Raw genomic sequence first — 17,495 nt, 5'->3', positions numbered from 1 at the left:
CTACTTTAACCAGTAGTGTCTCATTTAATTCTAACAGTCAGTACGTTTCTAATAACGATATAACCCTAAAACCAAATATCTATGCAGCAATTTCCATGTAAATTCTAATACTTTACCTGTATCCAAGCATCTGACAGATCACTTGGGCATTTTCCTCTCGCCAGCTGTCGTCACAGACAGTTCCCCAGGAGTTGTTGTAGAATACCTCCACCCGACCTTCAGAGGGAATTTGACCGTCCACAAGTTTTACAGAAATGTTACCTAAATTAAAAACAAGAGACTACGTTAAGATCATACGTGGCTGGTAGGCTTAAATCATTGATAAGTTGAACATCACTACCTTACTTATGGTGAGTGCATTTAGCGGGGTTTTATGCTGTTGCACCCCATTCTTCTATATGGCTGTGAAACATGGTACCTGAACACCAATCAAGGAAAAACTGGATGCTTTTGATTGGAGATGCTTCCTAAAAATACTAGGTACCAAATAGGAATACTTTATTAGGAATGAGCTCAGAAGAGGAGCTGACCAATGCCCAGTTTACATCACCAGCTGCAAGCACCAATTGAATTGACTGAAACATGTTATAAAACCATAGATGAACAGTTTTATGGTTCTTAAGTGTTGCCCTCAGAAGCAACGGCACAGGGGACGAAGATGATCTGAAACTAGGCGATCGACGGGGACCTTCAGCTGGTAGACCTACGATGGAATGATGCACTGAGAGTGGTTACTAACCGACCTTACTGGAGTACTTTGACTGCTTCATATGTCATTCGATGCGGAGGTACCTAAGTAAATTCTGTTCCAAGCATTCTGGCTGTGGGACCGTTCTGAAGATAGGTTTCAAAGCCCTCACAAAATGTTATAGGCACCACTGTTTCTCCCCAGATTCAATGATAACAAAAAATACCGAAGACCACTAGAGTTCCGTAAATGATAATAGTTTCCTTTGTGAAAGTGCGTGATTCAATGGTTAGAATGTTCGACTCATGATCGCAAGGTCGTGAGTTCAATTTCTGGCGACGCCTTGTGTCCTTGAGCAAGACACTTTATTTCATATTGTTCCAGTCCACTGAACAAGTAAAAATAAGTAGTACCTGTATTTCAAAGGGCCAGCCTCGTCACATTCTGTGTCACGCAGAATCTTCCTGAGAACTATGCTAAGGCTATGCATGTCTTATTTCTTTACTGCCTACAAGGGGTTAAACATAGAGGGGACAAACAAGGACAGACAAGGAGATTAAGTCGATTACATCGACCCCAGTGTGTAACTAGTACTTAATTTATCGACCCCGAAAGGATGAAAGGAAAAGTTGACCTCGGCGGAATTTGAACTCAGAACGTAACGGCAGACGAAATGTCGCTAAGCATTTTGCCCGGCGTGCTAACATTTCTGCCAGCTCATGAAATTTTTTTCCCACAAGTATTTAGGACCCAAGTAATGAACTCATTTGCATACTGCCAATCAGAGCTCACCTTGACCTTGTTGTCAAGTTAACAAACGCACTCTACCAAGTAAACTCAAGACGAAGAACTGTGTTGTAAGTCGACCGATCGCCAAATTATGCCTGATTTTAGAAGGAGACAAATAATCAGATAGATTTGCATCTGTATCTACTATCGGATTTTGTTAGGGCCCCATATGGTAAAGATGTGGATGGGAAAAATGTGGGTAGAGGGTCATGCGCTAGCAACCCTCTCCCCTTACTGCTTTACAAAGTAAGCAACAACACATATAACTACGCAGCGGCAGCCATGGTTGAAACAAGAACAAGAACAAGCATTCTTATAAGAGAAAAGAAGCATGGTCATTCCTTACCCAAGTGACCTTATCTTATCGTCCATCACATGTTATGCCTGTCACATAAATTAGTTTGATAGTTGAGCTCTGATTGTCTGTATGCAAATGAGTTCATAACTGGGGGCTGGAACTCTTGTGGGGAAAAAAAACTCCGCTGCCGTCTCAAGCAGGGGAATGAATAAATAATACAGTGATACATACGGCAATATAACTCTGCTGCCTCGTATGAACATTCGTATCCCCAATCCGAGTGCTTGCATTCAGTGATGGAGTTTTCTTTGCCAGTGCATTCAACTTCTCCCAGCCACATCTGTTCTGCTGCTAGTTTGATTTTCTTCTTATTTTTCACACTGGCATCACTACAGAGATAACAAACAATGACATAAACATCATTAACACATACAAAACAACAATTGTCTAATGACTAAACACAACATTTTATCGTTCTTTCATCTTTTAGTTGTTTCAATCATTTGGCTGCGGCCATGCTGGGGCACCACCTTCAAGAGTTTCAGCCGAATAAATTGACCCCAGCACCTTATTTTCTCTTTTAAGCCTCGTACTTATTCTGTCGGTCTCTTTTGAAGAACCGCTAAGTTACGGCACGTAAACAAACCAACACCGTCGTCGAGCAAGGTGCTGCGCAATGAAACCGAACTCGAAACCACGTGGTTACAAAGTAGGCCTCTTAACCACGCAGCCATGTCTGCGCCTGTTGAATAATCCAATTAAAAGAATTTACTTACTTGTAACCCAACATTCGACATATTACAAGGGCATCATTGCGATCCCATTTTTCAGAGCAAATCGTTCCCCAGACTCCGCTGTACAGCAACTCCACATAACCACTTGCCTTATTGGGTCCATCGACAACTCGAACACTGATGTTTCCTATACACAACGACAACATGAAAGATTGTGAGACAAATATACACAGATATATAGACATACAGATGGACAGACCGTTAAAACTACACTACACTGTCTGTCTGTCTCTTGCCCGATCTCTTTCTCTCACACACATGTAATTAGTAAAAGGCTAATAGCTGCACATATTCATGTGTTTTAATCACTGCCATGGCATAAACGAGGTACAGTTAATTATACTTGTCACAAAAAGCTTACTGTGTCTAAAACTGAGTAGAGAAAAAATAAGCCGTCAGATCGTGAAAGCGGGAGTTTTAAAGCATGAAGAATCGAAGACATAAAAAAAACATAGAAAAGACAAGAATGGAAAAGTTTATGTAAAGAAAGAAAGCATGTTAAGATTAATAAATAAAATAAGGCGGTGAGCTGGTAGAATCGTTAGCACGCCGCAGAAAATGCTTAATGGCATTTTGTCCGTCTTTACGCTCTGAGTTCAAATAAGTACCAGTTTCGCACTGGAGTTGATGTAATTGACTAGCCCCTCTCCGCCAAAATTTCAGCTCTTGTAGCTATAGTAGAAAGGAGGGATAAGTCGATTACATCGACCCCTGTGTTCCACTGATACTTATTTTATCGACCCTGAAAGGATGAAAGGCAAAGTCAACCACAACAGCATTTGAACTCAGAACGTGAGGACAGACAAAATACCACTAAGCATTTTGCCCAGCGTGTTAATGATTCTGCCATCTCGTTGTCCTATTTATGATGTAAATATCATTCTTTTCTTACTCTAGGCACAAGGCCCGAAATTTTGGGGGAGGGGACCAATCGATTAAATCGACCCCAGTATGGAACTGGTACTTAATTTATCGACCCTAAAAGGATGAAAGGCAAAGTCGACCTCGGCAGAATTTGAACTCAGGTCGTGAAGACAGATGAAATGCCGCTAAGTATTTTGCGCAGCGCATTAACGATTCTGCCACCTCGACATCCTATTTATGACGTCAATATTATTATGTTGCATTTTTATTAATCTTGTGTTAACTTTTTCACGTTGTTGAGAGAAGAGAAAAATAAGAAAAAAATATACTCACGGCAATATATAGCTGCATAACCGTTGGGACATTTGTCTTTCTGCTGAGTAGTCATCTCACAGTCTATGATAGATGTTTCTTTGCCCGAGCATTTCACATCGTCAAGCCACACCGCTGTCTCGTTGATTTCATTGGGATAAGTATATATACCGCCATCACTGGAATAAGAGTTGGTATGAAAAAGGGCTACGCAACAACAACTGCAGCAGCAGTAGCAGCAACGACTGATCGTCCACAAGACTAAAGAAATTGCAACCAAAAATTGCAACCCTTGAAATCTACTCTCTTGGAAAAGGAATGATGTGTTAGACATGTAAACACGGATATACAAAAGAAAAAATATTGATCAAGCCAAGGTTGTCTTTTATCATTGATTTACTCAATCGGCTTTGAACTTGGGTTAAATAACAATAACAACAACAAAAAATTCTAGAACAGTTCAATTTAAAAAAAAAAGCACACACACACGCACATGTTCATATTGAGGCCTGTATGCACGCCCACACACAAATGTATATTGACTCTTTATAGCATAGCTAGATGTTACGACATTTGTCTCTTCTGATAAGACAAGGGTTGTAAGTTCTGATCGTGTTATAGAAGGAGAGGAGCACTCCGTCGGTTACGACGACGAGCGTCCCAGCTGATACGATCAACGGAACAGCTTGCTCGTGAAATTAACGTGCAAATGACTGAGCAATCTACAGACACGTGTACCCCTAACGTAGTTCTCAGGGAGACACATAGCGTGACAAGGCCGGCCCTTTGAAATACAGGTACTACTCATTTTTGCCAGCTGAGTGGACTGGAGCAACGTGAAATAAAGTGTCTTGCTCAAGGACACAACACGTCACTGGGAATCAAACTCATGATCTTACGATCGTGAGCCGAATGCCCTAACCACTGAGCCACGTTTTAAGTGTGTTTTATATCATACAAGCAATGTCATTCATGTCTGTCATAGAAATATATTAACTTGTTTAGAAACAAGCGAGAGCTAGCGACAGGAAAAGCATCCGGCCATAAAAAAATCATGTGCACGTGCATGTGTGTGAAAATCACGTACCTGTATCCCAGCATTCTACATACTACCAAAGTTTCTTCAAAGCCCCAAGTGTCGTTGCAGATCTTTCCCCAATCACCATTGTAACGAAATTCAACGAGACCACTTTCAGAAGAATCACCATCAATAAGTCTAATCGAAACGTCTCCTGTTGTTGAATAAGAAACGTTTAATTAGGTTTAATATATAAGTGTGTATGTGTCTATATATATATATATATATATATATATATATATATATATATATATATATGCACACACACGTAACAAGAACAAGAATGAAGAAAATTACACCTTTAGCATATTTAGATATAGAAAAAAACGTATAAAATATGAGTCAAATTAATATATCCAGAAATATATGCTAATACAATGTTATCAAGGTGATCCAAAATGGACTAAATTCGAAGTGAACAAAGAAAATATCTTCAATAGATGGATGCATACAAGAAGAGCGTTAAGAAGAAATATAATATTCTAAGAAAAGTCAGTTTAGTATTAAAATTTTGATGACGTCAGTAGATAACCATAGAATAAAAAAAATTAACATAGAAATTCTACATCACAACAATTAGTTGTCTATCTATTAAATATGCTGAAAATTTTTTTTAAAAATATTATATTACATTACTGGAAAAGCAACTAATTAATGGGTTATTTATTATTGAAATATTTAAATGTTATTCTATATCTATGAGAACATTTCAATGTAAAATTACTTTTATAATATAATAATTATAATTTAGAAGTAATTATACAACAGATCTCCTCAAAGCAAAGATTACATTTAAAATTACCAGTATTGTACGATGGTGCATAACTAATAATGGACCACTTTAATCATAGTTAATGTTTCTTTCTATTAAATCCCAAATGCATTTACTAAAATTCGTTGAATTACATTTTCTTTTAAACGTAAATGAAGTAGAATGATTATGTAATCTAAATTTCCAAGTTGTTGCGGAACCTTTGCACAATTACGTACGATGCTCTGAAATGATACCTTATATTCTTCCTTAAGCATATATTAATTTGACTGGTATTTTATATCCTTTTGTTCTAAATCTAAATGTGCTGGTACGCTAGAATGATCATCGTTAATGTATGGTGTAATCATCAATTAAAGATGTGGTTTTCTCCATTTTTGTTCTTGTCGTCTTATACTTCGAATTTCTTGAAAATTTTCTAAACGATATTTGAATTTACTTGTCATACACGAAAAATTACCTTGCGTGCTAAATCTACTTCAATTTATTGGGATCTGATTTTTTGATATAGTTAACCAAATTCGCTTAACACTGAATGCTTTGTATAGATATCTGCCTGGATTTATTAATCCCTTTTCTTATCACACACACACACAAACACACACACATTTTGATATCATAAATTAACATACACAACATATGCGTAAGCTATTCATCTGGTTTTTATACTATCAATCTCTTCAATTTATAGTTTTAAAACGTTTAGTATTTATTTTATCAGCCTTTACAAAAATAAAAGAAAACACTGAGCCTATGTGAGTGCGAATTCAGACCGAAGAGGGACATTACTATATACTTTATTTACTACAGTCTGAAATAACCATTCCAGCCACTCTACAGACCATTCCAGTCATTCTACAGACCATTCCAGCCACTCTACAAACCTCAGTACTTAAATAATAAAAACTAGGTTTTAATACGTACTGCAATAAACACCGGCGTCCTTGGAAGTGTTACAACTGTGTGTACCCCAGTAGCTTGACGGACATTCTGAAATCGAGCGTTCGTTTCCAGTGCATTGCACATTCCCTAACCATACTGGGCCATAACCTTTGCCAAAACTGTGTCCGTTGTAAGGCACTCCGTCACTGCAAAAACATATCAAGTGTTTTACGTCTTAAAACTATTACAATCAATATTAGTGTTATGAAGTCCAAGTGAGCCCTCATTCAGTAACCTTGTGAGAAACATGTCACAAAGTTACTCAGTCGATTATTTCAGATATACCATGCTTCAAGACAGTTGAAACCATTCTATACACTCTGACATGCAAAATTTTATTGTGTGGAGTGTAGTGTGACATCGTGGGTATGTTTAACCTCTTAACATACACATTCGTTTTTCAATTTCCATGCCAAAAGTGTATTTTTTAAAATTATTTATTTTGAATCTGTATATAAGGAAGGAATAAGTACACAAATTATTTTGGATCAGTTATGATTTTTTATGAAATTACTGATAGAAATGATAATTACTGATAGTTAATGATAGAAAACAGGAATAACATCCTGAACGAAGTATTTCAGGTTAGGAATAAATGACAGAACATCAGAGTATAGTGAATGTATATTTTCGTTCAAATATATATTTACTAGACATCTCTGAAGAAAATATATGGAATAATAATATGTTAAGAGGTTAATTTCGGAAACTCAGAGTTAGGCCTGAACTAAGATCTAACTATAGTTTGAAAATCAGCGCTGGTTTAAATCTTGAAAACTCGGAAGAAATTTACAGGTAAATAACAACAGCCATCAACTAGTATATTACAAATCTCTTTTCATGAGTTTTGAAAGTAATACAGAGGATTATAATAAAATTATTCTTTAAGCAATAAAAAAACACATACAGTTCAGTCTTCTACAGTCATAACCACTAAAGAACTAGCTAGGTCACTGGACAATTGCAGATAGGTAGGTGTTTATCATTAGGAAATGGATTGAACTTTGAAAGGCCAGCAATTAATTTATCAGAAATAGGATATGCTTCTCTGAGTTACCGACTTACAGGCTAAATGGTCTTGACCGACGAGAATTCACTGATTTGGTCACACAACAAGGTTTTGAAATATATAAGCTGCAATTTTTTTGTTATTTTGTTTTGCTTAACTAGTACGTTATCCGTTCAACCAAAGTTAGCATGCTGGGCGAAATGCTTAACGGTATTCCGTCTGTCTTTACGTTCTGATTTCAAATTCCACCGAGGTTGACTTTGCCTTTCATCCTTTCGGGGTCAATGAACTAATTATCAGTTGCGTACTGGGGGTTGATCTAATCGACTGGCCCCTTCCCCCCCAAATTTCGGGTCTTGTGCCTAGAGTAGAAAGAAATATCCATTCAACCAAAGGTGACGAGCTGGCAGAATCCTTAGAACGTCAGACAAAATGCTTATCAACATTTTTTCTAGCTCTTTACATTCATTTTGAGTTTAACTCATACCAAATTCAACTTTGCCTTTCGCCCTTTCAGTGGTCCATAGAATAAACTATTAGTCAAATACAGGGACCAAAGTGATTGACTTGCCCATCTCACTCAAAATTCTTGGCCGTGAATCTTGTAACGGACTGGTGTCCCATTCAGGGAGAATATCGTGATCCCAGTCATTTATACACCATGGAAACCAGATAACTGCGCTTTAAAATCCTAGGATTCAAGAAAAACATCCAACCAGCCATGTATTACGTATAAAGAGCGTCAATAACTTTAAATGAAGGAATTCTTGTCTCACCTGTACCCTAACATTCGGCATATGACCAAAGCGTCATAGAAATCCCATTGGTCACTACAAATTGTACCCCATTGTTTGTTATAGAGCACCTCGACACGGCCGTTGCTTTCATTGTTACCACCGACCAGTCTCACAGAAACATTGGCTGAGAAGCAAAAAGGGGAAAAAAACAACAAAAAATTACGAATATAGAATTGTTTTTATCATAACGAATACGGCAGTGAATTGGCTGAATCGTTAGCACATCCGACAAAATGCTTTGCGGCATTTACGTTATGAGTTTAAGTTCCGCTGAGGTCAACTTTGCCTTTCACCTTTTCAGGTTTGGTAAAATAAGTATCAGTCAAATTCTGGGATCAGTTTAGTCGATTGTCCCCATCGTTCTCATCATCGTTTAACGTCCACTTTCTATGCTGGCATGGGTTGGACGCTTTGACAGGAGCCAGCCAGGCAGAAGACTGCACCAGACTTCTGTGTCTGTTTTGGCACTGTATTTACAGCTGGATGCCCTTCCTAGCACCAACCACCCCAATGTCACATATGTCAGCATTGAATCAGTGGCATCACATTGGCGGTGCCAAAACAGCTGTGCCAAAACGTCGCATACCCGCTAATCTAAAGGACAATTCCAAATGCCATGCTTTCAAATTATCTTCTATAAATTTGAGGTTTCTCACACGCTTTCAGTAATCTTGACTGCAAGTGCATTTTAGGAGGGGAGAAAGACAGAGCTGACTTCTGTGGGATTTGAACTCAGTTAAGGTCCTGAAGAAATACTGCAAAGCAATTTTTCCGATAATCTAACGAGTTTGCCAAATCCATCACCCTTATTGATGAGGTAATTATTCGGAAAATACTAACAACAACGAACTCCAGCATCTTCCCAATGATGACATTGCGTGCCCCCCCATGAGTCAACACACTCGCCGATAGAACTCTCATTTCCTTTGCAATTTAAATTTTCCAACCATATTTTCCCTATTCCTTCACCAAATGATCCTTTTGAAAAGGCCACAGCATCACTATAAATAAAAGAAAGAAAAAAAAAGAGAGAGAAAAGAGTAAATATATACAATTAAAGTTCAAAATAAAGATTTCATAATTGATTGATTGATAAGCAGTGTTTGGTGTTTTCGTATCGAAGTTTGCAGAAGGAATTTGGATTCTAGGAAGTTATACATCAATTTAAATGGCGCCTGCTGTGTTTCATGTTGTTGGCACTCCGTCGCTTACGACGTCGAGGGTTCCAGTTGATCCGATCAACAGAACAGCCTGCTCGTGAAATTAACGTACAAGTGGCTGAGCACTCCACAGACACGTGTAACCTTAACGTAGTTCTCGGGGATATTCAGCGTGACACAGTGTGACAAGGCTGACCCTTTGAATTACAGGCACAACAGAAACAGGAAGAAAGAGTGAGAGAAAGTTGTGGTGAAAGAGTACAGCAGGGTTCGCCACCATCCCCTGCCGGAGCCTCGTGGAGCTTTAGGTGTTTTCGCTCAATAAACACTCACAACGCCCGGTTTGGGAATTGAAACCGCGATCCTATGATCACGAGTCCGCTGCCTTAACCACTGGACCATTGCGCCTCCAGAATAAAATAAAATAAAGACAGAATAAAACAAAACAAAACAAACAGAAAAACTGACGAAATTCTATGCAAAAAGTGAACCGATGAAGAAAAATCACAATCTCATAAAAAAAATTGCGCAAATTTAGCTTTAAAAGTAAAATACAGTGTACAGAGATTCACAGTGGATTTGAGGCAGATTTGGTTGTTATTTCTAGATGGTCACTCGTTGACGCAAGATATCAATGAAAGGCTTCTTACCTGTATCCAAGCGTCCGGCATACGACTAATGCATCGAAACGATCCCATTGGTCATCGCACACAGTACCCCACATGCCATTGAAGAAAACCTCAACACGTCCCTCGCTTGAATTTAGTCCATCGACAAGTCTTACTGAGATGTGAGCTGAGTAAAAGAAAAAGAAAAAAAACAGCATTATGTATTAGAGCAGTGCTACTCGAAGTGGTGGTCTGCGAACCGGCGCCGGTCCACGAGCCATCAGCTGCCGGTACACGGCGAATTTCCAGAAAAGAAGCAAACATTATAAAATGCTTATGTAATATTGTTTTATTTGATTATAAAATAAATATAAGATAAAAAAAAATTATCAACTTTTATTATATTCATTATGTATATATCTCCCCTTTATTATATGCATTATATATATATATATATATTTCCCATTTAATATATTCATTATATATATATCTCCTCTATTTGAAAACTTAAGGAGACAGAACACTTGTGTTGCATAGCCAACTAGAAACAGCGAGCTTGGCAGAAACGTTAGCATGCTGGGCGAAAAGCTTAGCGGTATTTCATCTGCCGTTACGTTCTGAGTTCAAATTCCACCGAGGTCGACTTTGCCTTTCATCCTTTTGAGGTCGATAAATTAAGTACCAGTTACACACTGGGTCGATGTAATCGACTTAATCCCTTTGTCTGTCCTTGTTTGTCCCCTCTATGTTTAGCCCCTTGTGGGCAATAAAGAAATAAGAAACAGTATTTCTTGGGGCTAAATAACAGTAACATTCTTCCCTTTCCTGGGACTGCCACATTAAGTTGGCAACAAGCCATCATATTGTATATATCGTTTCTGGTATAAATTAACATTACTAAAAAATATTACCAGTCCCTGACACATTGGGAGAAAAAAAAACTGCTGGTACGCCACATCAGATAGTTTGAGAAGCACTGTATTAGAAGACTCTATTGATGTAACTTCAGGCATCATCATCATCGTCATCATCATCATCATCATCATCATCACCACCATCAGCATTTACGAAAAGCGAAGTAATATTTAAGGAGTTGAATCTTTATTGTTAACACAATTCAATAAGTTGTTGTTTAGTCTCAGGTCAGTCCGGATCGAACAGACCTATTATCAAAAGCTCTCCAAATATGACCATCTCATCATTTGGTATATTTAAGAGCTAATTTGCTTTTTTTTTGTAGGACGGTAGAATGCATATTGAGTAGAGTACATTGACCAAAGCGCTTGACTGGTACTTTATGTTGCCCACCCTGAAAGGATGAAAGGCAAAGTCGACCTTGGAGGAATTTGAACTCAGAACGTAAAGAGCCAGAGAAAATGCCGCTCAGCATTTTGTCTACGGCACTAACATTTCTCTCCGTCTCTCACCTACTCATAAATAAGACTAATAAAACACTTACTGCAATTAACTGCTGCTTCTCCATCTTCGGCACAGTCGTGCACTCCCCATGGATCGAAATCGCACTGTTCAATGGAACTTTCACTTCCATCGCAGTTCACCTCATCAAGCCATATTTTACCAGAACCTTTTCCAAACAGTTTGTTGGATATGACGTCACCATCGCTACAAATAAACAAGAATCATGTGTGAATATGTTTCTCACCTTGTTATCGCTGTTATATTTTCATTTGTGTGTTTGTGGTGTGCTAATATTTGTCAATGTAACAACGTTGGCGAGCGGACAGAATCGTTAGCACACCGGGCAACGTGCTTATCAGCATTTCGTCCTTCATTATGTTCTGAGTACAAAAGCCATCTGGGTCGACTTTGCCTTTCATCCTTTCGGGGTCGATAAAATAAGTACAGCTGAGCACTAAGGTCGATGTAATTGACTTGCCTCGTCCCCTGAAATTGTTCTCCTTGAACCAAAATTTGAAGCCATCGTTATCATTATTATTATCACAAGGCAACAAGCTGGCAAAATGCTTAGCAATATTTCGTCTGCCGGTAGTGATGATGATGATGATGATGATGATGATGATGATGATGATGATGATGCGTTGACCCTATGCAAACCCATTTTTACTTCTGAGAAGAGCCACCCCATATTAGTCTGACCGCTGTCCTTTGACCTGCCCTACATGGGAGGCTCCGCGCCCCTATGACGTTGCGCTTTTCTGATATAATTCTCAGGATCACTGAGGAAGATGCACTAGCCACCGTGCCACAAAGGCTGTACATTGTCGTGGATCATGCAGCATGTAAGACAAAGATGTTTCTTCTTACCCAAGGACAAAAACCTCATCAATTTGAAGATATCTTTTTGTTGTTTGTTTTCTAAGACTAACAAAAAAAAAAAACAAGAAAAAAATCAAATGATTAAGATAACATGATATACTATACCTGTATCCTAACATCCGGCATATAACAAGGGCGTCATTGCGGTCCCAACTATCATTACAAACTGCGCCCCAGTTACCATTATAGAATAATTCCACTCGACCAATTCCATCTCTTTCGCCTCCTTGAACTCTGGCAGAAATGGTTGCTAAAAATTCGAGATGAAGAATATTCTTTTAAAAAATCAGATACATACATACATACATACATACATACATACATACATACATATATATATATATATATATATATATATATATATATATATATATATATATATATATATATATATATATATATATATACACATATATACACATACATATATATATACACACACACACATGCATACGTTCAATAATTCATCGAGCAATTGTCTCAGGAATAATATAAATGTTGAGTGTGTAACAATTTATGTCTCCGATTTCATTCCATATTTTATTCAGCAATATCTTTGTAATAATATAAATAATGTGTGTGTTATAAATCATTTCTTCGACATCGTTCCATTATTAAAGAGTTGCATAATGTAGGTTGTAACAGAATAATATTACTGATAAGCTAAGGTCAATTGGTGTCGGTTGTATTTATGCTGTTTTCATGCTGTTTATATAAAGACAGGCCTAAACCGCCAATACGTAATTTAATCCAGAACAGTTTACCAACTAAATATGTCAAATACTTACAACAGTTGACAGCCGCATCTTCATTATGTTCGCAATCATGGTGTCCCCATCGATTACTCATGCATTCTGACAGGGAGTATTCCGTCCCAGTACAATTCACATTGTCCAGCCATATCTGTCCAGTGCCGGCACCAAAGTGGGCTTTGCTGTAGGCCACGGCGTTACTTCAAAATACAATATTAATATAGCTTATTCTTCTTGATTATATGCAATCACACTGGTCCAATAACAAAGTATACGTGTGTATTTATACGTATATCACTTCACAAAAACATTATATAAATATGAAACACTGCCTTTTATCCTTTCAGGGTCAACTAAATAAGTACCAGTTATGCACTGGGGTCGATGTAATCGACTTAATCTCTTTGTCTGTTCTTGTCTGTCCCCTTTATGTTTAGCTCCCTGTGGGCAATAACGAAATAAATACATATGTATGTCGGCCAGCACCTTGGACAATATCTAAAAAGAAAAACAGAAAGTGACCTACCTATAGCCCAGCATACGACAGATTACTAAGGCATTGTTGTTACTCCAGTTATCATCACAAATTGTCCCCCATTCTCCGTTGAAAAACACCTCTACACGTCCATTCCCCGATGAGTTTCCATCCTTGAGTCGTACAGAGATGTTTTCTGCAACATAAAACAAAACAAACAATGATACTTCGATTTTTTTCACTTATATTTCAAAATCAGCTTCAATTACTTTCTGTCTTTTTCACTTCTTCTTCTATATATATCCCATCATCAGATGAGTACAATTTATAAATATTTATTAAATATAATTTCTAGGTGTTGAGAGACCAATACAGACTGCTACAAAATCGTACGTTAATTCCCAATCTTTATAATTTAAAAAAAAAATATATATATATGAAACCTACGGCAATGGACTCCAACTCTTTCATTAACTATCTGCTGATAGCTTCCCCATTTACTTCTGTTGCATTGGTCTATGGACATCTCAAACCCATCGCAGTCCACATTGTCTAACCATAACGGTTCAAATGCCAAAAACGGCCTTGCCACTTTGTAGCCGATTCCATCACTGCAAACAGACAAATAAAGAGCGAAATCACATTACATACATACATACATACAAACATACATACATATATGTATGTATGCATATATGTGTATATTATGTGATTGTATATATACGTATGCATACATACATATGTACGTAAGTATGTATGTATATGTATATATGTATACATATACACACATATATAAATATATCTTTGTAGACAAAGACATAGATTGATAGATAGATAGAGAGAGAGAGGGGGGAGAAAGAGATGAGAGAGGGAGAGAGAATGGAGAATAGAATAATTAATTACGCGACCAGAGCCACATACCTGTATCCCAGCATACGACAAATAACTAAGGCATCGTTATGGTTCCAATCAGAATCGTAAATAGTACCCCATTGTCCACTGAAAAACACTTCCACATGGCCATTTGAGGAACTGTTGCCACCGACCAGACGTACTGATATATTTTCTTCGAAAATAAATTAGAACATTTTTCCAATGTTAGTCAAATAAATATGAACAAGACAAGTATTATGAAATAAGACACGCATTGTATAAGTCAGGGAAATCATATTTAATTCATTTGGGGAGGAAATATAATTTAATTAGTAATATTAATTACATGAGGAACATTATATATTTGAAAAACATGAATTACAGTGATTTTTCCGATTTTTTTTCCATTTTAATGATGAGATATTTACAAATCGAGAAGAAAGGAAGAAGGAAAATCAAAATCTTCATCCTCTTTGTCTGTAGAAATCATAATTAATTTACCTGGTGTAGAATTAATATAACAGAAAAGAGGCGAAAGTCTGCGAGGCCAAAGTCTACTCGATCTGGAGCAGCATTTGCTAAAAATTTCTGTTGTATTATTCTACATCAGCTAAATTAATTATAATTGTCTCAGACAAAAATGACAAAGAATTTGGTTTTCTTACTTTTCTTTCTTTTCATTTCACTTTCTTCATCAACTTCCTTCGTGTTTTGCTTCTCGTTTTTCCCCCCTCATAGATCAGCACCCTGGTTTTTATTGTTGTTGGCACTCCGTCGCTTACGACGTCGAGGGTTCCAGTTGATCCGATCAACGGAACAGCCTGCTCATGAAATAAACGTGCAAGTGGCTGAGCACTCCACAGACACATGTACCCTTAACGTAGTTCTCGGGGATATTCAGCGTGACACAGTATGACAAGGTTGGCCCCTTTGAATTACAGGCACAACAGAAACAGGAAGAAAGAGTGAGAGAAAGTTGTGGTGAAAGAGTACAGCAGGGTTCACCACCATCCCCTGCCGGAGCCTCGTGGAGCTTTAGGTGTTTTCGCTCAATATACACTCACAACGCCTGGTCTAGGAATCGAAACCGCGATCTTATGTCCGCGAGTCCTAACCACTGGGCCATTACGCCTCCACCCTGGTTTTTAATATACCTAACAATACACATTGAGCCTGAAAGATTGCTTGGAGACACATGATTATTATATAAATTTTCCAATTTATTGTATCTCTAAAACATGAAGCTATTAGCAGTTCTTTTGTAAATCGTGTATATTAAATGATTTATACATGCACCCGTACATATAGATAATGAAACACATACACACGCAGATTACATTTATGTACAATAGAATACAATGCAGTATAGCTATAAATTCCTACATACTGCATTCGACAGCTGCATCTTCTGCATGTCGACAGTCATTTTCACCCCACAGGCTCTTTTGGCAGCTTGCAATGGAAGGCTCGTTACCTGTGCAATTCATATTGTCAAGCCATATTCGACCAGAACCGGTACCATATTTCCCCTTGGAGTATGCAACGCCATCGCTGAAACAAATTATATGAAAGTGATTGATTAATATTAATGATTTTGTCAAAATTTCATCAGCCACACACAGGATAATACTTGTAAAAAAAACAAAACAAAAAAAACACAAAGAAATTTCTTAGTCTGTCTTTCATATTATATTTTTGGAATATATTTTAAGGCAGCGAATTGGCAGAATCCTTAGCACGTCCAGAAAAATGCTTAGCGGTATCGTTACCAACGTCGCCTTCCTGGCACTTGTGCTGGTGGCACGTGAAAAGACATTCGAATCGAGATCGTTGCCAGTGCCGCTGGACTGGCTCCTGTGCAGGTGGCACGTAAAATACACCATTTCGAGCGTGGCCATTGCCAGTACCGCCTGACTGGCCATCGTGCCGGTGGCACGTAAAACACCCACTACACTCTCGGAGTGGTTGGCGTTAGGAAGGGCATCCAGCTGTAGAAATTCTGCCAAATCAGATTGGAGCCTGGTGTAGCCATCTGGCTTTCCAGTCCCCAGTCAAATCGTCCAGCCCATGCTAGCATGGAAAGCGGACGTTAAACGATGATGATATATATATACACACACTTTATGGATAAACAGCAGAACAAATAAAGAATATCATTTATTCCAAAAATGCAGTGTTGCGCATCCTTTCTCACTATTTGATACTGTTGTGTGTGTGTGTGTGTGTGTGTGTGTGTGTGTGTGTGTGTGTGTGTGTGTGTGTGTGTGTGTGTGTGTGTGTGAGAGAGAGTTTGTATTAAAAGTGGTTTCTCAAAGAACATTAAAGAATACAAACATTGTCTACCTGTATCCCAGCATGCGACACACAGCCATTGCGTCCCTGTGATCCCAGTAATCATCGCATATTGTACCCCATTCTCCATTATAATAAACTTCAACACGTCCTTTTGATTTATCTTCACTTCCGGCAAGTCTAACAGCAATATTCACTGAAAATTAAATTTAGGAAACTATCAATTTTATAGGATCACAAAAAACAGATTTTATTTCATATGAATGAGAATATGGATAGACTTTTCGCTGACTTTCACAAATGAGTGTTCGGGTTGATGGACCAGTAGAGCTACCAAATCAATCTTTCCTTTCTAACTCATCTCTGCACCTACCCTGCCCATTCATTTTAATTTTCTTAACACCTTTCTTCATTCTTTTATTTTTCATTATTTTTCTTTTGATGAAGAACATACGTCCGAAACGTCAAAAATCTTTTCATCCTTCTTAATCATTAGCTAATGCATTAATTAAAACATGCCCATCTGTGTTGCCTTATATATATTTTTAACACTTACACAGATATCTTCTCTTCCTTTTTTCAGCATATACATGTGTGTATATATATATATATATATATATATATATATATATATATATATATATATATATATATACAATGAACTTCCACACAGTTACCATCTACCAAATCCATC

General features: G+C 37.6%; 1 protein-coding gene across 1 annotated transcript in view; it reads right to left on the bottom strand.

The window, feature by feature from the left end:
- Nucleotides 1-17,495, bottom strand: part of LOC106867999 (scavenger receptor cysteine-rich domain-containing protein DMBT1) — a 47,077-nt gene that overhangs the window by 19,805 nt on the left and 9,777 nt on the right. The window contains exons 7-23 of the mRNA XM_089358100.1: nt 16,853-16,997; nt 15,897-16,060; nt 14,558-14,702; nt 14,084-14,247; nt 13,688-13,832; nt 13,198-13,361; nt 12,515-12,659; nt 11,571-11,734; nt 10,154-10,298; nt 9,184-9,344; nt 8,323-8,467; nt 6,520-6,683; nt 4,833-4,977; nt 3,767-3,924; nt 2,552-2,696; nt 2,007-2,164; nt 117-261 (exon numbers count right to left, since the gene is read on the bottom strand). Coding sequence (XP_089214226.1) covers nt 117-261; nt 2,007-2,164; nt 2,552-2,696; nt 3,767-3,924; nt 4,833-4,977; nt 6,520-6,683; nt 8,323-8,467; nt 9,184-9,344; nt 10,154-10,298; nt 11,571-11,734; nt 12,515-12,659; nt 13,198-13,361; nt 13,688-13,832; nt 14,084-14,247; nt 14,558-14,702; nt 15,897-16,060; nt 16,853-16,997 — 2,602 coding nt within the window. The remainder of the gene's footprint in view (nt 1-116; nt 262-2,006; nt 2,165-2,551; nt 2,697-3,766; nt 3,925-4,832; nt 4,978-6,519; nt 6,684-8,322; nt 8,468-9,183; nt 9,345-10,153; nt 10,299-11,570; nt 11,735-12,514; nt 12,660-13,197; nt 13,362-13,687; nt 13,833-14,083; nt 14,248-14,557; nt 14,703-15,896; nt 16,061-16,852; nt 16,998-17,495) is intronic.

Source organism: Octopus bimaculoides, chromosome 9, assembly GCF_046866305.1.
Source record: "Octopus bimaculoides isolate indiv1 chromosome 9, ASM4686630v1, whole genome shotgun sequence".
In the NCBI taxonomy this organism is placed as follows: Eukaryota; Metazoa; Mollusca; class Cephalopoda; order Octopoda; family Octopodidae; genus Octopus; species Octopus bimaculoides.
Note: the sequence above shows the minus strand (reverse complement) of the source record. Positions and strands in the feature narration are given on the sequence as shown.